Source organism: Nerophis lumbriciformis, linkage group LG05 (assembly GCF_033978685.3).
Source record: "Nerophis lumbriciformis linkage group LG05, RoL_Nlum_v2.1, whole genome shotgun sequence".
Taxonomy (NCBI): domain Eukaryota; kingdom Metazoa; phylum Chordata; class Actinopteri; order Syngnathiformes; family Syngnathidae; genus Nerophis; species Nerophis lumbriciformis.
Genome location: NC_084552.2, coordinates 43,918,389 through 43,945,090, shown reverse-complemented (window position 1 = coordinate 43,945,090; position 26,702 = coordinate 43,918,389). Strand labels below are relative to the sequence as shown.

Genomic DNA, 26,702 nt, shown 5'->3' with positions numbered 1-26,702 from the left:
AAAGTGTTGCATATTGATATTTATCTGTTTCTATATATATTTATCGTGAGAAATCATTAAGATGATCAGTGTTTCCTCAAAGATAAATATCATTAATTATTAATAATAACATAGAGTTAAAGGTAAATTGAGCAAATTGGCTGTTTCTGGCAATTTATTTAAGTGTGTATCAAACTGGTAGCCCTTCGCATTAATCAGTACCCAAGAAGTAGCTCTTTGTTTCAAAAAGGTTGGTGACCCCTGACCTAAACTATCTGAACACAACATCCACATTTTAGCTTTGTGTTATAGCTATAAAAAAAAGCACATAAGAGTAACATTTAATCTAACCCCCTTGATATATGAATATATTCTTATTACTATTCTATACTGATATTATTCAGACAACTAAAACCTTTTTGAGGGCTTTGGCACACTCAAACGTACCACTTTGCAAGAAATTTGTACACATTTTCATCATGACAGGCTGGACGGAAATCAATAAGACGCAAAGGTCATCTTTCAGTTTGGGTGTTTTTAGGTACTGTTTTTGGGAGGATTTTGGCCAGTTGGATTTTTGCTGAGGTTTTCTGTGTTATGTTCGAATACGGGATGGCTTTATTTTGACTTTAGAATGTGGCGCGTGTTAATACAAAGTTAGCTGCGGGCCGTAAAAGGCCAAACATTAGACACCCCTGCTCTAAAGTTACAGTGGTTTGTTAAGCATTATGAGACATTTCAAGTCAATCCGACTAATTAAATTGATCAACAGTGGTGCGCAGTGTGGTGTATAATATGACTCCTTTAATGCGCCCTATAATCTGTTGTGCCTTATATATGAAAAAAGATCGAAAATAGACAATTCATCGGCAGTGCGCCTTATGGTAACTTGGAGTCAGTTCTTTCAAAATCATGTTATTACTCAATGGGAGTTTTGCACCCCCCTACCCCAGGTTTTGTGATTGATTGTTAAAAATGGTTCAACTCAATGTCATTACAGACGCTGCTGGCCAATCCTGTGTTTGCGGCAGTGCTCGACCAGCGTCTCAACGGCACAGGCTGGACGTCGGCGCTTATCGCCAACTTTCTCTACAATGGCCCACCAGAGGATCGACCAGCCAACATGCCGCCCTACGACTGGCGGGACTTTTACAACACCACCACTCAGACGTTACAGCTTCTCTCCGACTTCTTGAGCGTACGCATTAAGTTTATTGTATCTTGGTGTTTACATTTAAGAAGCAGTGTCAAAACTCGATATTCTTTGCTGGGGAAAAAATCTTGTATTGAACAGTCTCTTCTGTTCACGGAACACTCGACAGACCATTTTGTTGCTTTTGTGATAATCACTTTGTTATAAGCCCCACTAACAGTCGCAGTTTATTTTATAGATCTGCGGCACATTTGCTCTACACTGCGTGATCAAACAAATAGTGTGTCCATACACACACAATCACGGCTGGTATTTGCAAGATACTTGGGGGCATTTTAGGTAGTCAAAATAAGCGATTGCATTGTTTTTACAACATTATTTTCCAGAAACAACATTTGGTCGTGATTAGTTTAGCTCAGTTTAAAGTGACTGCAATTTTCTCAAAGTGACATTTTTCAAACCCAGAATTATTACATATTTTTCACAATTAATAATTATATTGAATAAAAACTGTTTGTCGGCCTAAAAAAAAGGCTGGATTTTTAATGGCTGTCAGCCATGACTCCCCAAACTACGGCCCGCCAGCATCCAAAATCCGGCCCGCCAGCGTCCAAAATCTGGCCAGCGTGAAGTCCCAAGTTTAAATGTTTTTATTTTTTTAAATTACAAATATATTATTATTATTATTATTAAATTTTTTTACCTGTCCTTTCTAATCCATTTTCTACCGCTTGTTACTCTCAGGGTCTACTAGCCGCTCAATCAAAACATATTGTCTAAAAATGCATTTTATATATATATATATATATATATACAGGTAAAAGCCAGTAAATTAGAATATTTTGAAAAACTTGATTTATTTCAGTAATTGCATTCAAAAGGTGTAACTTGTACATTATATTTATTCATTGCACACAGACTGATGCATTCAAATGTTTATTTCATTTAATTTTGATGATTTGAAGTGGCAACAAATGAAAATCCAAAATTCCGTGTGTCACAAAATTAGAATATTACTTAAGGATAATACAAAAAAGGGATTTTTAGAAATGTTGGCCAACTGAAAAGTATGAAAATGAAAAATATGAGCATGTACAATACTCAATACTTGGTTGGAGCTCCTTTTGCCTCAATTACTGCGTTAATGCGGCGTGGCATGGAGTCGATGAGTTTCTGGCACTGCTCAGGTGTTATGAGAGCCCAGGTTGCTCTGATAGTGGCCTTCAACTCTTCTGCGTTTTTGGGTCTGGCATTCTGCATCTTCCTTTTCACAATACCCCACAGATTTTCTATGGGGCTAAGGTCAGGGGAGTTGGCGGGCCAATTTAGAACAGAAATACCATGGTCCGTAAACCAGGCACGGGTAGATTTTGCGCTGTGTGCAGGCGCCAAGTCCTGTTGGAACTTGAAATCTCCATCTCCATAGAGCAGGTCAGCAGCAGGAAGCATGAAGTGCTCTAAAACTTGCTGGTAGACGGCTGCGTTGACCCTGGATCTCAGGAAACAGAGTGGACCGACACCAGCAGATGACATGGCACCCCAAACCATCACTGATGGTGGAAACTTTACACTAGACTTCAGGCAACGTGGATCCTGTGCCTCTCCTGCCTTCCTCCAGACTCTGGGACCTCGATTTCCAAAGGAAATGCAAAATTTGCATGGTTGGGTGATGGTTTGGGGTGCCATGTCATCTGCTGGTGTCGGTCCACTCTGTTTCCTGAGATCCAGGGTCAACGCAGCCGTCTACCAGCAAGTTTTAGAGCACTTCATGCTTCCTGCTGCTGACCTGCTCTATGGAGATGGAGATTTCAAGTTCCAACAGGACTTGGCGCCTGCACACAGCGCAAAATCTACCCGTGCCTGGTTTACGGACCATGGTATTTCTGTTCTAAATTGGCCCGCCAACTCCCCTGACCTTAGCCCCATAGAAAATCTGTGGGGTATTGTGAAAAGGAAGATGCAGAATGCCAGACCCAAAAACGCAGAAGAGTTGAAGGCCACTATCAGAGCAATCTGGGCTCTCATAACACCTGAGCAGTGCCAGAAACTCATCGACTCCATGCCACGCCGCATTAACGCAGTAATTGAGGCAAAAGGAGCTCCAACCAAGTATTGAGTATTGTACATGCTCATATTTTTCATTTTCATACTTTTCAGTTGTCCAACATTTCTAAAAATCCCTTTTTTGTATTAGCCTTAAGTAATATTCTAATTTTGTGACACACGGAATTTTGGATTTTCATTTGTTGCCACTTCAAATCATCAAAATTAAATGAAATAAACATTTGAATGCATCAGTCTGTGTGCAATGAATAAATATAATGTACAAGTTACACCTTTGGAATGCAATTACTGAAATAAATCAAGTTTTTCAAAAAATTCTAATTTACTGGCTTTTACCTGTATATATATACATATATATATATATATATATATATATATATATATATATATATATATATACATATATATAAAAATAGGACCGGGGGCCTGGCTGTGTATATATATATATATATATATATATATATATATATATATATATATATATATATATATATATATATATATATACACACAGGGCCCAATTTTTTTAAACCAATGTGGCCCCCGAGTCAAAAAGTTTGGGGACCCCTGGTCTAGCACATACAGTACGTACATACCCAGAGCACATTTCAACTCACAAAAGCAATCATGTTGTTGTCACGATACTCTATCTATACATTCAATGAGAGCTAACTTTAGTAGCTAAACTTTGCCAAATCGTTATCATTAGTTGACAACAAACATAACTAATGCTTGAGGGTGCATGTTACGTGGTTCTATGTGCTCAAAGCTGTAAGAGGGCGGGATATACTGCACACCACTTTGGAAAGTTAGCCCACTCTAGGCAGCTGTTTAGTGTTGCGAACAATCACTTTAAGAGGGGACAGAGAGAAAGAAATTAGAGAACACATATGATTAATTGTATTGAACATCAATAGTATATACTATATATATATATATATATATATATATATATATATATATATATATATATATATATATATAATATTATACACATTTAAATGCACAAGTATTGTCTTATTTCTAATATTAGATATGTCACTGATTGACAGCAGCAATATTTATCATGTATTTGTTTTCTCTACAGTGTCAGATTAAAAAAAAAAAAAAAAAAACTCTCAATACCAAAAATATCTATTTTTCAAAAACCGCTATAAAAATTGTATTTTTTTTTTTCTTCCCTAAAATAATCAATCGTTTAATGTATGTCAACCTAAAATATAAATATCAAATACTAATTATGCTTTTGGGTTTATATTATATATATTTTTTTCATTTAAGGCTAGTTGTCCAATGTAAAACCCTATTTACTTTAGTGATATGCTTGCATTACTTTATGTTAATAAATGTGGCCTCAAAATCAGCAGCTTTTTAGGCTATTGGGGAACAAAGATTACCAAAATGCTTTAAAAAAATTTATTAACATTTTTTTGTTGTTGAAAATGTATTTCTGTCAGTGCATGGACCTGAACAAGTTTGAGGCGGCAGCGAGCGAAACCCACCTGGTGAGCGAATCCTTGGAGCTCCTCAAGAATGACACTTTCTGGGCCGGCGTGGTCTTTGAGAGCTTAGAGCCCAATACCAGCCGGCCACCTCCTCATGTCCGATACACAATCCGCATGGATATTGACAAGCTGGAGCGCACCAACAAACTGAAAGAACGGTATGTAAAAAAAAGACAAATAAACATCACATGCCACTGTAGTGCTTGGTTTAACTTGGTTTAAGAGAGAATTGATAACAACAATGGCATGTCTGATTTTTAAAACATCTAACAAGGTCATGGTCTCCGGGGGCCCGAGACAACGCTTTTAATGACCTGCGCTACATCTGGGGGGGCTTCGCCTACCTGCAGGACATGATAGACCACGGCATCATACGAGTACTCACCTCCAAGACACAAACACTTGGTGTTTTTGTGCAGCAAATGCCGTACCCTTGCTATGTAGATGACACGTGAGTACGCTTTTTTTTTAATTCTCACATAAACGCTAGTCAATGATTTGCTAAGTAACAAGACTGGCATCAAAGATGTTTCTTATCTCTGGGAAAATCTACCTCCCACTGAGATTTCCTCAAAGAAAATATCTGCCGTTGTTTGGTTCTTCCATTAAGTCCTCCTTTATGAGTGAGATATTTTGGACAGACAAGTAGAGCTAGAAATGTAGATATCTTTACATTTGAGTTATCTTACAGTATCCTCGTATAATAGACACCCAAACAACAACATTGCATTTTAGTGCTAGATTTCAGAGGGGACAGGTGGACTATAGAAACATTTAGTCAAAGATTCTTTTAATGGTTCTATGACAGGATTGCTTCGTGTTTTTTTAAGGATCTACTGCAGTGATTCTCAGTTTTTTGGACCAAGTATCACTTCAGAAAAAACTTGGCTGTCCAAATACCACCATAATGACCAACAATGAAATACAGTAGTGTAGAAGGCCCAAGTATTCATTGAAAACTAGGCACAGGCAAGTATATTTAATATTTATGGCCACTGTAACACTACACACAGTTTGAACAGTAACACTGTTTGAACACAGGGAAATGAAACACGGTACCATACTTTAATCAGGAGATTTGTTTGGCGTACTACTAGAGCCCGCATACCACTAATGGTACACGTACTACAGTTTAAGAATCACTGATCTACTGCAAATGCTGGTTGAAGATCTTTTGTGTGATGATGTTGCTTATCTCTCAGAATAAGATTTGATGGGAGAAAACTCCTGCCGTCAGTCCATCAAAGGACCTATGACAATTCTAATCTACATTTAACGCACTTCCTTGTGGTCACTGTAGATAATACGTATTGGATATGCTTTGGTGTCAATTTTGCTCAACAGTCACATTTATAACCTACTTTCTGAGTTTGTCTGCAAACGGTTTGTGTGTGTAGATGTTCCCTTTTGTTGGCAAATGAAACCCTCTACGCCCAGCATCTCCAAAAGTTCCAGTAGTTGTATTAAAAAATGTACACTATTAAATATATACTGTATATAGCAGACAAATATTATCAAATTTTTTTCCGTTATCGTTGAAAAAAAACTTCATAAACAGTGTATAGATTTACTGGTCACAACATTAGGTACACCTGCCCGCTCTCGGATCGATATAGACTGCATAAAAACAGCAGCATTTATCTCACTGCATGTCACATAATGGTGTAATTGTGCACATGCTACAATTAAACAATAATACTTTGTTATCTTACCTTTTATTCTGTTTTATCAAAAAAGTGGTAACGTTGCAACGGCACCATCGTTTTCGACAGTCCAATTTCGGACTGGTCCATGTTGACAAAAAAGTCCCATGTAAAATTATGTGAGAAATAATTAACACAGAAGTATTTATTTAGCATCAGAGCAGGCGGGAGGGCATGAAATCAGAAGGAATAACACTGGAGGCTCGTGGCAGCTGCCAACAGTCGAACAGCCGGAAGCAGAGGCGAAAGAGTCTGGTTGACAATATGTACAGTCGTCCCTAAACTCACAGGTTCCTGGACAGAGCCTGTAACTCAAAACGCAGGTATCGCAACTGAGTGCCACCCATTGAAATGAATTGGAATCAAGCTATGCTTGCCCCTCCAAAACACTACAATTTAAACATAGAGCATGTTTTTTTTTAAATACACGTTTTAGATAAGAAATATACTAGTAGTAATGTACTACAGACAACTAGAGCAGTTTTTGGAAATAATGTAATACTAATGTAAAACATTTACCTTTTCCAGCATACTGAACAGACCTTTAAAATCTGTCTCATTAGATCCATGTGCAATGAGCCAAGTTACCGAAGAGGGACAGCTAGTCAATAAGGCTGAGTTAGCGATGGGTAATGGCGTTGAAAAAGCGGAAAATCCCAGTTATGTTATCTTCCAGGACCAGTGTAGAGGGGGAGAAGAATGGACACTTTTCAGGCCATGTGCTGGGAGAGTTACTATCACATTAAGCTGGGCAGCAGCAGGCCTGGAGACGCCGCCATTTCGGAGCACGGTGGAGCCACAGACCACCTAGGCATTCAGAGCTGCCTGGAAGCTGAGCCGTGGGTAAAGGCGTACGACTCAGCAGCGCAAATGGAGAACGGTGTCAGACCTTTGTGGCACCAGCCATGACATCTAGCTGCGGGGAGGCTAGCATCTCAACGTTATGCTAGCAAAATAACGCATAACTAAAAGCCGAAAGACCGTTCAAATCTTAGAATATGCGTAAGTTGAGGTACCACTGTACTACAAATGCCCACATAAGTACTTGCACCACACTCTGACATCACACTGTGCCAACTGTTATAAAAAGAATGCAAAACTTAGCGTTCAAAGGCAATCCAAAACTACGTGCATGCTCACAACCAAATACATGAACATTATGATTTGACGCTTTGGCATTGTTTAACAAAAATATCCAATATGTATAAGTCAGAAAAGACTAAAATCAAAATAGGTCCTCTTTAACAAAGAACAATCCTTGTGATGCCATCAAGAGAGATAGATAGATAGATAGATAGATAGTACTTTATTGATTCCTCCAGGAGAGTCCCCTCAGGAAAATTAAAATTCCAGCAGCAGTGTACAGAATTGAGATCGAATTTAAAAAGTAAAAAGTAAATAATAGGGGTATAAATGGAAACAAAATAGAAAAATATTACGATAAGAATAAAAATAAAAAGCAACACTGAGAATAAAAATATAACAGTAAAATAAGAATATAACAAGAGAAACTAGGCAGTAGTGACCATGTTATGAAAAAGTATTGCACTGTTATTGTTTTGCATCCCCTGTCATCCTAGTACCCCCCCCCCCCCCCCCCTCCCTCCCCCCAGAGAGGAGTTGTACAGTCTAATAGCGTGTGGGACAAAGGAGTTTTTTAGTCTATTAGTCCTGCACTTGGGATGAAGCAGTCTAGCACTGAACAGGCTCCTCTGGCTACTGATAACGGTATGCAGAGGGTGACTGGCATCATCCAGGATGCTCACTAGTTTTTCCACAGTCCTCTTCTCTGCCATTGTCACCAGTGAGTCCAGTTTTATTCCGACCGTAGAACCGGCCCGCCTGATCAGTTTCTCCAGTCTGGAGCTGTCCTTCTTAGATGTGCTGCCCCCCCCTACGATGTACAAACCCCGTTTCCATATGAGTTGGGAAATTGTGTTAGATGTAAATATAAACGGAATACAATGATTTGCAAATCATTTTCAACCCATATTCAGTTGAATATGCTACAAAGACAACATATTTGATGTTCAAACTGATAACAATTTTTTTTTTTTGCAAATAATCATTAACTTTAGAATTTGATGCCAGCAACACGTGACAAAGAAGTTGGGAAAGGTGGCAATAAATACTGATAAAGTTGAGGAATGCTCATCAAACACTTATTTGGAACATCCCACAGGTGAACAGGCAAATTGGGAACAAAAGTAGATTCCATGAAATGCTCAGTCATTCACAAACAAGGATGGGGCGAGGGTCACCACTATGTCAACAAATGAGTTGAAAAGGATTTGCAAAACATTGTATTCCGTTTATATTTACATCTAACACAATTTCCCAACTCATATGGAAACGGGGTTTGTAGTACAGAACACTGGCAACCACAGACTGGTAGTGCAAGAGAGGATCATTACAAGACATGGAGTGCTTTAAGTCCCCACTAAAGATTAGGGATCTCATTTTTCAGAATTATGTGCTATAGATTGGGTAGTATTTTTTTAAATAAAGGAACTTTTCAAGGGGTTTACAGCAAAACATAGCTGTTGTGATAAAAAATTAAAAAAAAAATGTCCTTCTTCATGAGGGACATTTTTGGAGCTTAGAGCTAGACAGCAGTTATCAGAATCAGAATCAGAAATACTTTATTAATCCCCGGGGGGGAAATTAAGATTTTCAGCACAATCCCATTCAAGAGCAGACAAACATTACAGGGAGACAGAACAAGATCGCTGACGGATCTGCCAACTTCCGGCGTCCCTTACAAAAAAGGTGAGAAACAGGTCAACGCTGGGGGGGGGGTGGGAATTAAATCTAAGCCTGGGCCCCTGGACAGGGGGTCCAGACTGAGGCCAAGGGAAAAAAAACTCATAGCCATAGCACAAATAAACGTGTGTAAGAGGGAAACATCAAAGAACACAAAGGACATCAAATACATTAAAAGAGCAGAGCTGATGAAGAAAACAAAACAAAAAAACATATACACTGTGGCGGCCTCTGCGGTGTTCCACGCCATCGTCTGCTGGGGTGGGGTGAGCATGGCCAGAGACAGGAGCAGACCCAGCAAAGCAACCAAGAGAGCCGACTCCACCCTCGGCTGCCCAACAACTCTCAGCCAGTGTCCAGTCCGCATGGATGAGCGAGGATGTGTCCAAGGAGACCGAGGTGTCCGATACCTGCTCATTCAGCAAAGACACTTTGAAGCTTGTCCGTCTTGGCGCTCAGCGCCAGCTCCGCAGCCCTGTCTCTTCATCCGCATCTCCTCCAGTCTCTCCAAATGGACTGCGGTGTGGCAGAGGCCCAGCAGCTGGTCCGCACGGCCAAAAGGCTCCCGTAAGGCAGATCCAGAAGTTCACAAAAAAGCACAGCAGAAGTCACAAAAGTGCCACCCCTTGTCGCACAGTCCGTAAGGGTACCGAACCAAAAAATGCACAGAAACACCTAAACAAAAATATTGCATTCAAATAGTTGATTTAGGTAAGGAGAGATGGAGTCTAAAACAGACAACCTAAAAGTATTTGCTGCTTCATCCCGTAATGAAGACATGGTAACACAATAACAGCATTGCAGGCTAGTACTACTGTAGCTTTAAGAGGGGACAAACAGAGAATAAAACGGGTCCTGTCTTTCTGTGAAAGCCAGTGAAGGATAAATAATTACAGAAGATACATTAAAGCCATAAAAGTGCGGCAATACCCTCCAAGTCCCCACGCCATTTACTTCCTGATCCGATAAATTATTAAGCTGTGAAAATTGCTATTTCATTCATTAATAATTGAAATGAGACAAAAGAAAGATGCGCTCAAAGACATCGAGCAAAGAGGCAGTGAGGGTGAAGTCTTTAGCTGGTAATTATTTTTTCTGTGTTTCTGTGTGCAAAGTATTCAAAAAGTATTAGTAGCTAAAAATAAACTGTGCTTTAGATATGGTCGGAATAAAGCACCAGAAATGTCTTGCAAAAAATATGACCCCAAAGTCTTCATGTTTATGATGTCATCACAGAAAGGTAATGGTAACAATAAATCCACCAACATAAGTTATTGGAGCATAGTGATTCATACTTATAATAATAATAATACAAATAAAAATTATCACATTGATGGTGGTAAACTAGATTTGTGGCAACAGCAGCCCTTGGTTGAAATGACACAAACATGGCTGACAATTTGTGCCAACGACCTCTCGAACCACCACCAAACATTAATTCATATTCATACACGAGTGTGAGCACCACTGAGAGAAAAGTAAGTGAAGGGTCTTGCCCAACGACACAACAGCAGTGACTGGGAATGCAAAACCTGGGTTTGTGAAATTTTATATATATATATGTGTGTGTGTGTGTGTGTATATATATATATATATATATATATATATATATATACATCAATCAATCAATCAATGTTTATTTATATAGCCCTAAATCACAAAAGTCTCAAAGGGCTGTATGTATATATATATATATATATATATATATATATATATATATATATATATATATATATATATATATATATATGTCTTAATAAGGTTATCCAAAAAATAGTGCTCGATACCGTAGTAGAGCGCAATATATGTATGTGTGGGGAAAAAAAATCACAAGACTATTTCATCTCTACAGGCCTGTTTCATGAGGGGGGTACCCTCAATCGTCAGGATTGAGGGTACACCAAGAAGATGATAAAGATAATACCGTGCATCCGGAAAGTGCTTCACTTTTTTCGCATTTTGTTATTTTACAGCTATGTTACAGCTTTATCCCAAAATGTAATAAGTACATTTTTGTCCCAAAATTCTACACACAATACCCCATCATGACAGTGTGGAAATGTTTTTTCAAAAAGTTTGCAATATTATTAAAAATAAAAAACGAAGAAATCACATGTTCACAAGTATTCACAGCCTTTGCTCAATACTTTGTTGCAATAACAACCTCAAGTCTTTTTGTATACCATGCCCCAAGTTTGGCCCATTCCTCTATGCAGCACATCTCAAGCTCCATCTGGTTGGATGGGAAGCATCTGTGCGCAGCCATTTTGAGATCCCTCCAGAGATGTTCATTCGGATTTAAGTCTGGGCTCTGTCTGGGCCACTCAAGGACATTTACAGAGTAGTACTGAAGCCATTCTTTTAATATTTTGGCAGATTACTTAGGGTCATTGTCCTGCTGAATGATGAATCGTCACCACAGTTTGAGTTCCAAAGCACTCTGGGGAAGGATTTTATCCAGGATGTCTCTGTACTTTGCTGCATTCATCTCTCCCTCTATCCTGACTCGTCTCCCAGTTCTTGCAACTGAAAACCATCCCCACAGCATGATGCTGCCACCACCATGCTTCACTGTAAGGATGGTATTGGCCTGGTAATGAGCGGTGTCTGGTTTCCTCCAAACATGATGCCTGGCATTCACGCCAAAGAGTTCAATCTTTGTCTCATCATACCAGAGAATTTTGTTTCTCATGGTCTGAGAGTCTTTAAAGTGCATTTTGGCAAACATTTACTAGGAAATGGTTTCCATCTGGTCACTATACCACACAGACCTGATTGGTGGATTGCTGCAGAGATGGTTGTCCTTCTGGAAGGTTTTCCTCTCTCCACAGAGGAATGTTGTAGCTCTGACAGAGTGACCATCAGGTTCTTGGTCACCTCCCTGACTCGGGCCGTTCTCCCCAGAACGCTCAGTTTAGAGAGCTGACCAGCTCAAAGAAGAATCCTGGTGTTTCCAAACTTCTTCCATTTATGGATGACGGAGGCCATTATAAATAAATAAATAATGATAAATGGGTTGTACTTGTATAGCGCTTTTCTACCTTCAAGGTACTCAAAGCGCTTTGACACTACTTCCACATTTACCCATTCACACACACATTCACACACTGATGGAGGGAGCTGCCATGCAAGGCGCTAACCAGCACCCATCAGGAGCAAGGGTGAAGTGTCTTGCTCAGGACACAACGGACATGACGAGGTTGGTACTAGGTGGGGATTGAACCAGAGACCCTCGGGTCGCGCACGGCCACTCTTCCACTGCGCCACGCTCATTGGGACCTTCAAGGCAGCAGATTTTTTTCAGTACCATTCCCTAGATTTGTGCCTCAAGACAATCCTGTCTTGGAGGTTTGCAGACAATTCCTTTGACTTTATATTTGGTTTGTGCTCTGCCATGCACTGTCAAGTGTTGGACCTAATATATACAGGACTGTCTCAGAAAATGTTAATATTGTGATAAAGTCCTTTATTTTCTGTAATGCAACTAAAAATATGAAAATGTCATACATTCTGGATTCATTACACATAAACTGAAATATTGCAAGCCTTTTATTATTTTAATATTGCTGATTATGGCATACAGCTTAAGAAAACTCAAAAATCCCATCTAAAAAAATTAGAATATTTCCTCAGACCAAGTAAAAAAATATAGATTTATAACAGCAAAACAAAATCAAACATTTGAAAATGTCAATTAATGCACTCAGTTCTTGGTTGGGAATTTTTTTGCACAGATTACTGCACCAATGCGGCGTGGCATGGAGGCAATCAGCCTGTGGCATTGCTGAGGTGTTATGGATGCCTAGGATGCTTCAATAGCGGCTTTTAGCTTATTTGCATTATTGGGTCTGGTGTCTTTCAGCTTCTTCTTCACAATACCCCACACATTCTCTATGGGGTTCAGGTCAGGGGAGTTGGCAGGCCAATCGAGGACAGTAATGCCATGGTCAGTACACCAGTTACTGGTGGTTTTGGCATTGCTGGATCATGCTGGAAAATGAAATCATCATGGAGATGAGTCTTGTATATATATATATATATATATATATATATATATATATATATATATGTATGTATGTATGTATGTATGTATGTATGTATGTATGTATGTATGTATGTATATATATATATATATATATATATATATATATATATATATATATATATATATATATATATATATACATACATACATACAGTATTTATTTTTGTAATCAGCCTGACCAAAGTCTTGATAATAATCTTTGTGATTAACACATGGTTTCATATCATTTAACCAGGTGTATCCTGTTAAACTCTAAGTAGGTTATGTATAATTATTAAATTTGATTAACATCAAGAGAAATAGTACTAATTCAGTTATAAGTAAGTGTTACTAAATGTCAAATGTTACTTTAATAATGCAAATAAGGTTTTCTGATGGTGACAGTTAATTGAGTTCCCATTGTCCTATGGGAGCTGAAAGATTTTGCGTTGGAGGTGCGATCATATATAATAACATGGTAAACATATTGTTCAATACGACGCTATAAAAAATAACAGTCTCTGTAGTGTTGTCATTTTTAGATACGGCTTTAATAAATTGTTTGTGCACCACAATCAACAATATCGGCTATTTTAACCACAGGTGACCCCCTCCGCCAACAACCGGTATTAACCCCCCATTGGCATTTTATACTCCAGATAACCAAAGTACACAGTTCCCATTGTCTTCCCATTCACTTTTCTCTGCATGCAGGCCTAAGATGATGCTGCAGGATACATTTTGAACCCTCCATGTCCCCGCCGATAACACATAAGCACATTCTTTATCAGCGACCCCCGACTCACCTCACGCTCACCAATCACTACATCTCTTGTTGGGATCCCCGAGCTGTGATCTCCACCAATAAGGTCTGTAACATTCACACTGTTTGATGGACAACATTCTTTGTAAAAACGGGAGAAAACGTGTCGTAAAAATTTTAGTATTAAAAAATGTAATCAAACCAAAGTAACATAAAATTAATTGGAATGTTATAAATACAATTATGTATGAATTAAACTCTGAAAAATACATGGAAATAATGATGATGTATATATGTATGATTGACATATATATATATATATATATATATATATATATATATATATATATATATATATATATATATATATATTAGGGGTATGCATCTTTACATTAGATGGCAAGCTGATATGAATCTCGATACATGGATTACGATACAATTCACCAACAATAATTTTTTCAAACATTACAGTTTGATGCAATTCGATGCAGATATAAGCTTTGCATGGTGAAAATAAAAATACATGTGTCATGTAAGAACAATGTCATGTGTTTATTTTTTAAATAGACACATACAAAACAAGGCTGACAATCTATTACTAGCAAATAGTAGAACTATCACCTTCAAGTCATTGCAATCCATAAACTTAAAGATAAGAAGATGTGTGAGTTAAAAAAATGCAAATTATGATTAGAATTGTGAATCAATTTTCTTCTCTTGATTCTCGAGTTCAGTTATATTTGTATTTGTTCTGCGTTGTTAAATGTTAGAGTATCAAATGTGATCAAAAGACTGAAGGGTTGTGATATTCACAAACGAACAAAATCTATTGACTGGCTCATTGACATTAACGATATATTTTTTTAAATTTTTTTTTTTTAAGTGTGACAGTGATGAAACACTTAGATCTCAACCAAGGCAGAAGCAGTGACAGCTTTGCACAGAGTGAGTGTGGGTCTCCTCCTGGTCTGACGACAATAGAATGGAACTTTATTGTTATGGCATTTAAAAGTACAACAAAACAAAACTGTCTAAAAGCAGACACTCCGTAGACAGGGCACCGCCTGTGAAGAAAGGCGCACAGCAGCACCGCTTGTACGTTGAGGCCATTAGAGTGTTACACGCTTTCATGTCTCCAAACATCCCAAAAAAGTTGTTGGAGTTGTTGCTAGTCACTTTTGGAAAAAAAGTCAGTAAGAGGAGTTGGAAAGATTCTAGATTTACCGAGAAAGTCACCAAGTTGACAACACTTCGCTGAAATGTGTGTGAAAAATAAAGACTCAAAGACCTTCCTAACGTTGCTTCTGATTGGTTTGCATAGCGTGGTACTCTCGTAATACGTCATCACAGAAGTCTCGCAAGATTAGGGTGGCCATATTTTGTATCAGATTTACATTCAACCGATTTATGACTTTCCAACCGGACATCAACCTATCCATACTACATTGGATCAATCGAGAGGCTCGCCAAACGATGTATTCATATCGCTTAAGTTAAAATCGGTTATCGGTTTGTACCGATTAAGTTTTACACCCCGAATACATACATATATATATATAAATTTAAACTGGGGGTCCTTGAAATTACAATGGGTGATGATAATCACTGCTGGGGTCTCTGGCGTATCTTGTCCCTCTTGGGGTCACGGGGGTGCTGGAGCCTATCCCAGCTGCACTCGAGCAGAAGGCGGGGTACACCCTGGACAAGTAGTAGACTAGTAGTTTAGTTTACTACATTTTCCCAGTAGCTTGCCCTTCACTGATGTTACATCCACAGTGCAGGAAAAAGTGCCACTGCAGGTAATTTCTACCCACAGCCATAAAAGACCTTACTTGTATATCACACAAATGTAAATACTGTAATCTGTATTTAGTGTAATATTTTTAGTGCGCAATATGTGTGGTCTTTGAGCAATATGGCTGTTAGTCTCACAGTTTTACATAGATTTGTTTTCCTACTACCATTGCAGTTTTTTTTTCACCTTTTTTACTATTTAATTCTTAAGTCAGTAAGATTAGTGAGTCATGTTTAGTATAATATTTTAAATCAAATTAGAACAATGTACCCAAAAAATTTAGATAAAAAATACATTGAAATTAATTAAATAAATTAAATACTGTAATACATAAATACATGTTTTAAAGTACAATTACACACTCAGCATTTTGCGTTTTACGGCTAAGATAGAAATTTCAAAGTACAGTATCTAATCATGCAATGAGAAGTCCCAATCATGCAAGTGTGACCCGAGGGATTGTGAGTGTTGTATCAGCAAACTCAGATTGTATTTCACCATTAGACAAAGTAAAGAATGCAATAGTAATACTAATACTTAAGTATTAAAAATAATAATAACATTTTAATACTTATAAGTTAAATAAGTCAATGCATACATTAAATGCATTTAGATTTAGGAAAGTCAATTTTTCAATTAAATTTATCAGGATCAGGCCCGCGAACAGGTTTTATCCGGCCCACGGGATGAGTTCACTAAGCATAAAAATTACCCTGAAATTTTTTTATGAAAAAAACAGCGGTTTTAAATGTGTCCACTGGATGTCGCAATAGCAATTATTTGTATCTTTGTACAAAATAAACCACATGATGTTAGTACATCAGTCGAGGAAAATGATCAAACTACATAAATAACATACTGTAATTAGATTTTGATATAATTTGTTTATCTTGATAGATTGAAAATTAACACCAATTAGTTGACGGATGAGCAATATCACATAATTTATTCAGAAAATATAAATAACGACAACAGGTAATTGTAAAAAAAACAAAACAATATGATTTGTACAATTTCAAAATGTGCTTGTTATATTTTTTAACAAAAAAAAAAATCGGAAGTTGTCTTTATTTTTAAGTTACCGTGCCGTGATTTTACCACTTGTGAGTAGATTTTTCTCCATGTAGCCCCTGAGCTAAATCGAGTTTGAAATGTATACAAAACATCTTAAATATTTTGTCAAATTAAATTAAATAATTCACATTGCCCCACTTTTTATGATTCTGTGTTTGATTAAAATGTTTGCCATAATCTTGGCCCGGTTTCAGTTATCATACAACCAAACATTGCGCAAACTAGTCCCTTTGTCCGTGTAGCATTCTGCGAGATCAAGTGCCAAAAGAAAGAACATCACATGTTAACTCATTTATCATGATCTCTTATTACACATTTGGACTTTTTTTTGTTTTGGTATTCTATTTTCTATCTCCACTCTTATTTTCTTAGTTAGACTTCCTGTGTTTCATGTTTTGTGCCAATGTTACCTCTGCTTAGAACACTGGTTCCTCACCTGTTCCTGATTGGCAATCAGGGGGTTCTTAATCCAGCGTTGTTGGTCAGCACTTCATTCTTTACCCTACGGTCTGAGTATTTGGTATTTCTGCTCTGTGCTTCTGCCTCTGTTCCTGTTTACATCTGCACAAGGTATTTTTGACTCACCCGTGGCCCACTGCTACGTCCACACCGGTGCTACCTGTTTTTGCTATTAAATATTGTTTTTTACCTGCACATCAAATTCTGTCTTTGGCCAAGACCAATACAGACCAAAACAACAGCAAAATAACCCACCTTGGGGCCAAAGAAAGTTGTGTGTACCAGCACTTTGAGAAAGATGAGCATAGAAGCGCTGTTGAATTCAAGTAAGAACTCGTAGCAAAGTAGGGAAGTACCTCTCCCCTCTTCCTTATACGCTCATCGCTGTGTTCGCCAACAGTCTTCAAAAAGATTAAAGTGATGTTGAACAACAATAATAATAATAAATGTCATTCATCATTTATATATATTGCACATTGTTTTCGGCATATAAAACTATAATTATTATATTATTCTAATAATGATAATATTTGTCGGTGTCTGGAATGGATTTACATATTTTTTTATTGGGAACATTTGCTTCACTTTATGCACGATTTGGTTTTCTTCTGACCTTTTGGAACAGATTATTAATGTAAACAGAGGTACTGCTGTATATATTTTGTGGCTGATAATGTATTTAAAGACACAATCAAATAAACTAATAAGATGTAATTGAAACAAAACAAAGCAAAATATTGTAAAATGTTGTAACATGCATATTCAATTCAACAAGTCGACTGATTTAATGGTGCTTTTTACAAAATGTTATGTTTTACTTTTTTGTGGAAAAAAATGTGTTTTAAAAAGGTAAATTTAATACAAACCTAGTTAAATCCAAAACAATATAGTTTAAATGAAATCAAATTAAATATAGTCATCCAATGTAACCAAGCTGATCCTTTAGTTAAAACATCCTTTTTTTCAGGCAGGGGTGTACAAAGGATAGCAATCACAAAGTGTATATTGTGTGCAATATTTTGGTAACAATTAGTGTTTATATATACTGTAAATAATAGCTATTATTTGCTGTATAGGACTCCCTCAAGTTGTTTGATCTATGAGGTTACATATTGTCCTTAATCTTCTTGTTGAATTTAAAATTATAATACATACTTTTTTTATTGTAAAATACATCAATGTAAATATTTTCAAGTCCATTAATTGTCCATTAATTAGATCAAATTGACCTGGCTAAATGTGCAAATGTGCATTTCACTAATTGAATGCATTGTCAGGACCACTTCATATTTTGCACCCTCTTCTGTGCATTTAATCACAAAACATTTGCATTTGAATAAGAGAGTGTCTTTTCACTGTGCGGCTGATAATTACATTGACTAATAATATAGCACAGCGGTAGTCCAGGACAGACGGCGAGAAGATTTTCATCCTCGAGGGAGGCCGAGCTCTCCTTTCACGCAGAAGTCTGTCTTCCAGCGTCCTTAAAGATAGGTCAGGCTGCGCCTAATCTAACGGGAGTCTGCATTGTGACACCCGCTCATCGTGGAGTTCTCTTACTTCAGCACCTTTGATCGATCCCCACATGTATAATGCAGAAGCATCTGGTAGCAAGGTTGTTGGTGTTGGACACGGCATGCATGACTGATCCCCACAAGAAGTGAAGTTGCTGGCGTTCCATCAGCTGTTACACAGACGTCAACATTAGTATTCAACACCTTTCTCCTGCAGCCTGCATAGCTATCTGAGTCCTAAAATATGTCAGGTGCTCTCCTAACATCCACATACACATGAAGCCATCTTGTCTTTTTCAAGCTTGTTGATCAATCAAATATCTTACAATATTGTTATGATAAAACAACCTTGGCTAACTAACCAGTCACTTACTAACAAACTGGCATCTGACTCCAATTCTTAGGCTGTGACAATTAGTGAGCAAAGTATATTGCTGACACATAACTTTAACCTTCTAACTTTAGCCCACTGACAAAAACTTTAACCAATATCCTCTGACCCCAACCAACCAACACCCTAACCATAACTATAATCAAGTAACCCTAACAACATACTTTTACCTAAGCCAACTAAACCTTGACCCTAACTTCTTAACTCTGAACCCTACCCTAACTGATAAACCACAATTTACTAAACCGGACTGTAGTCCATAAACTTTCATCCACTAATACTAACCCTTGACCTTCACTCTCACTTCCCGGCCATTGGCCAAACATAATAACCCTTACTGTACCTTTTTCTATTACACTACCATTACCCTAAACAACAAAGCTGAGATCCTGACCCTTACTTAAACAACTATTTTACTCATTCTTACAAAAATCAACTTGCCTTTACCGTGTTAACCGTACTAGACTAGAAGCCGCAGTTACAGTATATATTTTGTGAAATAGTTATTTTCGCAAAATAAAGAGTTTTGTAGATGTTATACCATTATTTCCAAACGGTGTCTGTAACATGGCAGTAAAACAGCTGATATAACAAAACAGAACTCATCGTCATGGACCCACTAGCTGCGGAAGCTAGCTCTCCAATCAGCTGAACAGACTCAACAACTCCACGGTGATGTTTAGGTGAATTTATGAAACTGAAACAATACAAAAAGAATGCCATTGAAAGTTAATAATACTAACAAAGACACTTGTAAAAATGTTAGCATATTAGCTAATGCTAACGACACTGGCTTCATTACATTTTGATAGCATGTACAAAATGCATTAAAACACTCTTACATACATTACACACGTTTAAGTAAGTAAGAATTGTTGTACCGGTAGTCATACTGTAAAACCTACAAACGTTGCTTGGAGTGATGAATAAAGAATCCATACGAGTAAAAACGCTGTGGAAGGCTAGAGGACCAAACGGCAATTGTACATCTGGTTGAAAGCACTAGTCTAAACAGAAGGACAATGCAGCACTGCAGTACCAGTGAGTGAACTCGTCCAAAACATGGCGCCATATCACAAACATTAAGCCACCTGTTCAGTGTATTTGCTTTTTTTGTCTTTTTATATATATATATATATATATATATATATATATATATATATATATATATATATATATATATATATATATATATATATATATATATATAGTACAGTAAACAGTAATGAAAACACAGTTGTTCTACTAACTGTACTGTACTTGCTGCTTACTTAAAAAAAAAAAAAACCACTTACCTTTCACTATTTGAGTAGCTTTTGTTCTGCCATTTGAGTACTGGCATAATCTCAGGAATGTAGGCTCATACGACTTCTTTGTTTGTCTTGTCTTTATTGCACAAGATGTAATTCAACCACACAACAGCTCCAATGTGTGTCTATCCCTTTTTCCGGCAAAACTCGAACACCCACTTCCTATTAACAACGTACCGTATATTACCAAATAGTAGCCCGGGCGTTTATTTCACAAAATGGGGTCAGACCCCGGGCGGCTATTAGGACATGGGCGGTTATTTGCACAAGGCTTTTATTTATTTTTGCACCAGCCTGCACCAGGCCATTATTTGGTTACAATGGTTAGTGTCCAGTATTTTTTTTCGTACTAAAAACTTTAAATGTAAAAGCTAATGTAAACATACAAACAAAAAAACAAGACTATCAAAAGACAAGAGATCAACAAGGCCTCAACATGACAGTAGTGCAACAATTGTCAAATAGAATACAAATACTAAAAATAAATAAACTTTTTAAATAAAGCAGCCTACCGGGAAAAATAAAATTATGGTACCAAGTACTCAAGTATAAAACCCACCATCAAAACAGAACAATAATACTGTCACTGTCCTTTGCCTTAATGCGGATCATTTTGCGGGACACACGGTGGTTCAGTCCACAAACGTGATGTATCCACTGACACAAATTAGCATCAAGCTCATCGCTCACTTTCTTCCTACCTCCACCAGATAAGCGAGCCCGTTTTCCATCGATTGCCGACTGAGATTGTAGTTCTCCCTTTTTTTGTTTCCATTCTCGTACACGTTTTGGGTCAACGTTAAACTGCCTGGCCGCTGCCAAACCAGAATTCTGCTCCGCATACTTCACAACCGCTAGCTTGAACTTTAAGTCAAACTTTCTGTTCTTCCCCCTTAAAGTATTCCCGTCCATCAGTTGTGGTGTACCGGTATCCTGTTCATTCAACTCACTGCTGCTGTTGCTTGCCATGTTGAAACTTTTCTTCGTGGGTTTGTTGTTGTCGTTGAGTGTGTGTTACGCTATATGCGGTCACCCATTGCAATATGTTGATTACCCAGAATCCCCACGTAACGTCTGCTGTTACCGTAATGACCAGAATTATTGCACCTTTGCTTTTCCTTTTAGCTTATAAATTGGGTTTAATGAAGTCAATATGATTTTAATCTAAATTATGCAAATAACAGCCCATGGGCGGCTATTTGGACATAGGCGTTTATTAGGAAGAGGCGTTTATTTCACAAAATGGGGTCAGACCCCGGGCGGCTATTAGGACATGGGCGGTTATTTGCACAAGGGCGTTTATTTGGTAATATACGGTAACTTCCCTATCTCTCCCGGAAGTCCCGCCCCCCAGCCAAAGTCATTGGCTAACACCCCGTAGCCAGCCGTTACAGTATTAACGTGCCGGCTGGAATAAACACACGCTGAGAAATAGCTCTGTGCCTGCCTACTTTATGGGTTATAGATAAACCTATGGATAACGGAGACATACATAATAGTCTCCTTTTCAGGTGAGAGACGACGCTACAGGCAGTGCCTTTAAGGCACGCCACCAATATAGTTGTCTGGCTGGAAATAGGGAGATTTTCAGGAGAATGGTTGTCCCGGGAGATTTTCAGGAGAGGCACTGAAATTCGGGAGTCTCCCGGAAAATTCGGGAGGGTTGGCAAGTATGAGTGCATACCCACTTTTTACGCCTCTGCCCCAAACTCACCTACAACACAAACCCTTAACCGAACCAAATTAGCTTTATTCTAACCTCTGACCTACAATTGGGAAAGTCTGTCCTAAAGCTTTCATGGGCTCTTTGTCAACGACACTATACTTCACAGTACTGGAGGACAAGGTAGTGTGTCCTAAAAAAAACGTATTGCCCTGGTTGTCCTTTTAAATGAAGACAACACAAGTATGACAATGATATAAATATGATTGACAGGCTTCTTCTAATCACAGTATTTAGACAAGAAGGACAAAGTCATTTAAAAAAACTAACTAGTGATTAACAAAAGTGGTCATTTTAAGATGTCGTTGACAAAAATTAACCTGACTGTTACCATGGAAACAGAGCTTGTGTATTTTTTTCCTTTTTTTTCTTCATTTAACAAAAGGCATTGTGGACTGAGTCAGTGTTTCATAATAAAGACAAGGCAGCACTTTTATATATTTCATTGGCAGCTTTATTGACATGGCATTTTGTTGGCATTATGAAGACGCTGGCTTATTGTGTCAGGACAGCGTCCAGTCATTCCTTGCTGGAACAACTTGCAAATTTTATGAAGGTTAGGTGGCGCCTTTGTGACAGCGATAACGGCAATGCTAGCAATTTGTTTGGATATAGGCGTACAGATCACCGTCTGAATTTAGGACGTTTTTACCATTAGGGGGTAGAGCATGGTAGAGGACTGCATATAAGACAGTATTATTAATTGTTTTTCACCTTTTTTTTTCTTGCAAGTTATTGCTTGCCCAAATTCACACGTGTCATTGATAAGGCACCTATGGGGTTGTTTTGTAAGTTCAGGAAAATAAACATTTGTTTAAAAAATGTATCCAGGCACTGTATTGATTGGTAATAAATGGAAGAAAATAAACCATTCAACCTTCTGAAATGTAGCAGTTTGATAAAGCAATGCAAGCAGTTTATGATCGCAACAAAGGACGGTTGCTACCATTAGCAAACTGAAAAAAATAGACTACTACCTTCAAAGATTCAAAGATTTGTGTAATGTCAGCCAGTCTCTGCCAAGCATGTTGACACTAACACTAACCCAAGTTCCTGCTCCCCAGCTTGCCCAAGCTCAGTTTACACCAGATCCAGATCCTCAGCTTTCAAAAGCTTAGCCTCCTCCTGTTGTTGTGCCACTCCAACTCAAGGCTCCACCGCCTCTAAGTCCTGTTGTTGTTCCATCCCAGGTCAAGGTTCCGCCTTCTCTAAGTCCTATTGTTGCACCACGCCAGCTTCTTGGAGGAACTCTACGGGACATATTAATAACCCTCTTTCTTGCATCTCTCGGCCCATTCCTAGCTTTTACTCAGGCTACATCAGCTGAGGCCTCTGGTCTACAGCTCCTTCTTACGGCCAGTTTAGATGTCTGAAATCCGATTCTGTAGAGGCCACTACTGGCAACTGCGTGACTGGGGATGCCTGTCTCTTTTCCGGCTGCGTTGTCGCCTACTTACTTCGCTTCCAATTTGTATTCACTGGGCGTCATGCACCCAGCCGGCCACAGCCCCGTGTTCAGTCCCCAAAACCCCGACAATCCTCCTGTGCTGAGGTAATAGCGCACACCACGCTGGCTCGCCCCGCAAACTTGTGTTGAATGATGTGCACTTTCAAAAAAGTATGAAAAACCATAAGGTGGTGACACGTTAAGACTGATTGTTGCAATGCATTGACCAGCCTTAGCCATAATTACATTCTGCCTCCCCCTCGACTATCATCGCTGGAGACGCTAGCAAGCCAAATAGAATCACAAAAGCAGGGATGCCCAAAGTGCGGCATAGGTGTATCTGACTCAAAGCTTTGACTTTGAATATGTATACCACTCTTTTAAGCCTTTCGAACATTTATAAATTACAATTACAGTATATTTCAATATACAGTATAATATCACAGTTTGAGAGAAGTAACGAGAGTAGATCTCGTCTTGATTCATGGCTGAGACTTGGGGTCTTGGGCTTAAAAGGTTGGCGACCACTGATCTATGTTAATATTGTGATATTGTCGATTTGTAATGACTTGAAGCTGTTTCAAGTCTTGCATCCTGTACCTCCATTTGACTTGAGTGCCTTGAATGTTCTTCTGTTTCTTTAAACTGTGGGTTTTCTTGGCGATATCTGCCTTGTTATCAGCTGATGAACAATGTAAAGTTCCTTTCAGCATGCATCTCTCCTTCAGCAGGGCCACCTTGTTTTTTTGTTGTTGAACTGTATGATGATGACAGGTACGGAGTTTCTGACAGAGTGGAATGAATGTATCAAAATTGTTGACATCCACATCTACGCCTCTTGATTGCAAAATGGTTGCCACGTGTTGCTCTGTTGAATAGGGAAGGGACGATTAACCAATTTGCATCAAACTGCGGACATGTGCGTGCGAAATATGGTTATGGTTGAGGTATTTGTTTATTCTGAACATTCATAAAATTACAATATGATACATTTATTTATATATGCACCTTATTGCTTTTTTATCCTGCACTACCATGAGCTTATGTAACAAAATTTCGTTCTTATCTGTGCTGTAAAGTTCAAATTTGAATGACAATAAAAAGGAAGTCTAAGTCTATTACATAATTACTGGGGCAGCACGGTGGACCAGGGTTTAGTGCATGTGCCTCACAATAACAAGGTCCTAGGTTCAATCCCCGCGCTTGGGGTCTTTCTGTGCGGAGTTTGCATGTTCTCCCCGTGACTGCATGGGTTCCCTCCGGGTACTCCGGCTTCTCCCACCCTTAAAGACATGCACCTGGGGATAGGTTGATTGGCAACACTAAATGGTCCCTAGTGTGTGAATGTGAGTGTGAATGTTTTCTATCTGTGTTGGCCCTGCGATGAGGTGCCATTCCTACTGTTAAAGCAACAGAAACCTGTTCACCACCTGTTAACAGCTGCCCTAGCATGAGACCTGCCTGTACTGTGGAGCCCAGTCAGTTTGCCAATTTACCCCCTGGCATTCCCTGCCTTAGAAGCAGTCAGTTGCTGGGCTGTCTCCTTGCTCCAGCTATATCTCCTGCAGCAGTAGCTTGTTATCCTGGTTCCTGACCAATGTTCCCTCTAATTGTTCATGTGTGTGAGCAAACACAAAAACTCTCTGAGCATTCAGTGGAGCACATGTGAGCAACATCACACGTGGCAATACCAGCAGCACACCTGTCTCAAACCAATCTTTTATTATAACACTCAAATGAGAGGAGTCATTTTCATGAGATTATTTAGTAATATTAGTGATTTGGCCCACTTGTAATGAAAATAAAAGAAATCTTGTTTTTCATAAGCTATGGATTAGTATTGTACAATATCTCTGGGTGGGGGTCCAGCTTTGGAAATCATTTGTACCCCCTTCAGAGATCACATTTAGTTCCCCTTAAACATTCTCATGTTGCACAATGAAATGTAAGCATAGGATGAAGTGTGCATTCCTGTAACTTTTTCTAGTAACAGCATTCCATGATTAATATCAATAAATTAACATTAATAATAAATAACAGTAGAATAAGCACACGTATGACTGAGGAGTCATAGTGTAACTTTGTGTGGTGTTTGAGTTGTCCGACTTTTTGTGTGGCGATAAACACACTAGTGGCTTAGTGGTATGCGTGTTGGTGACAGATGACAAGTTGCTTTTGGCCTGGCTTGTATGGCAGAAAATGACTAGTTTTTCGAGATAGAAGTTTTTTTACTCATGTTTTTGGTGTGGTTATGGCTGAATATAAACAGTTTTGCTCAATAAAGTGATCAATTTAATTCTTGTCCTCGAAGCACCTCGATAGACGTTACAATAATTGAACGGTGTTCAATTGAACGGTGTTGACGAACACCGTTCGGGTTGCTTGTTGTCACTGTCACTCAGAGTTGCATTGCAAAATTACACAGAATAAATGTGTTTAACTTGTTTATAATTCAGATGGGATTTGATTTGGTGCGCGGCATATATTTGCTGTGCGCAGAGGACGCTTGAGCAGTGCGCAATTGCACAGGGGCGCACCTTAGAGGGAACATTGTTCCTGACCCCTTTGACCTGTGTTTGTTAGTACTTTTGCCCTAATTTTGTTAGTGTGGCTTTGCTCCGTTTTTTGTGAGTTTGGGTGGTTTGTTTGCCACTTTCTTCCCCTGACCTTTTGCCACACTCCATTGTGGTTCTTTTTTTAAATGTCTATACAGTTCACTTGCAGTTGCTGTGCTTTAAAGTAGGGAAAGCTCATTTTCAGTTACTATTTCAAAATGAGTGCAGTTTCCAATAACAGATTAAATATTCACTGGTGCTAGATTTTACAAAGAAAAGGTCACTTGTAAAATTCTCTATCCACTCGGAACAACGTAACGAAAGTTAGAAAATGCTCTGGCAGTGGTTTATATTTTAATATCGCTGATTTGCAAATTTTACTGTTAATTAAAAGGAATTCGGTCTCAAACAGATCATCCATTTTCAATACAATTCCAGAAACGTGGGTGGAACAAAATTTCATGGCCGTGGAACAACCCA

The 26,702-nt window shown here is 38.4% G+C and overlaps 1 protein-coding gene across 1 annotated transcript in view; it reads left to right on the top strand.

The window, feature by feature from the left end:
• LOC133605614 (phospholipid-transporting ATPase ABCA1-like) overlaps nucleotides 1–26,702 on the top strand; it is a 212,824-nt gene that overhangs the window by 90,495 nt on the left and 95,627 nt on the right. Inside the window, exons 13-15 of the mRNA XM_061958842.2 lie at nucleotides 980–1,177; nucleotides 4,654–4,859; nucleotides 4,976–5,152. Coding sequence (XP_061814826.2) covers nucleotides 980–1,177; nucleotides 4,654–4,859; nucleotides 4,976–5,152 — 581 coding nt within the window. The remainder of the gene's footprint in view (nucleotides 1–979; nucleotides 1,178–4,653; nucleotides 4,860–4,975; nucleotides 5,153–26,702) is intronic.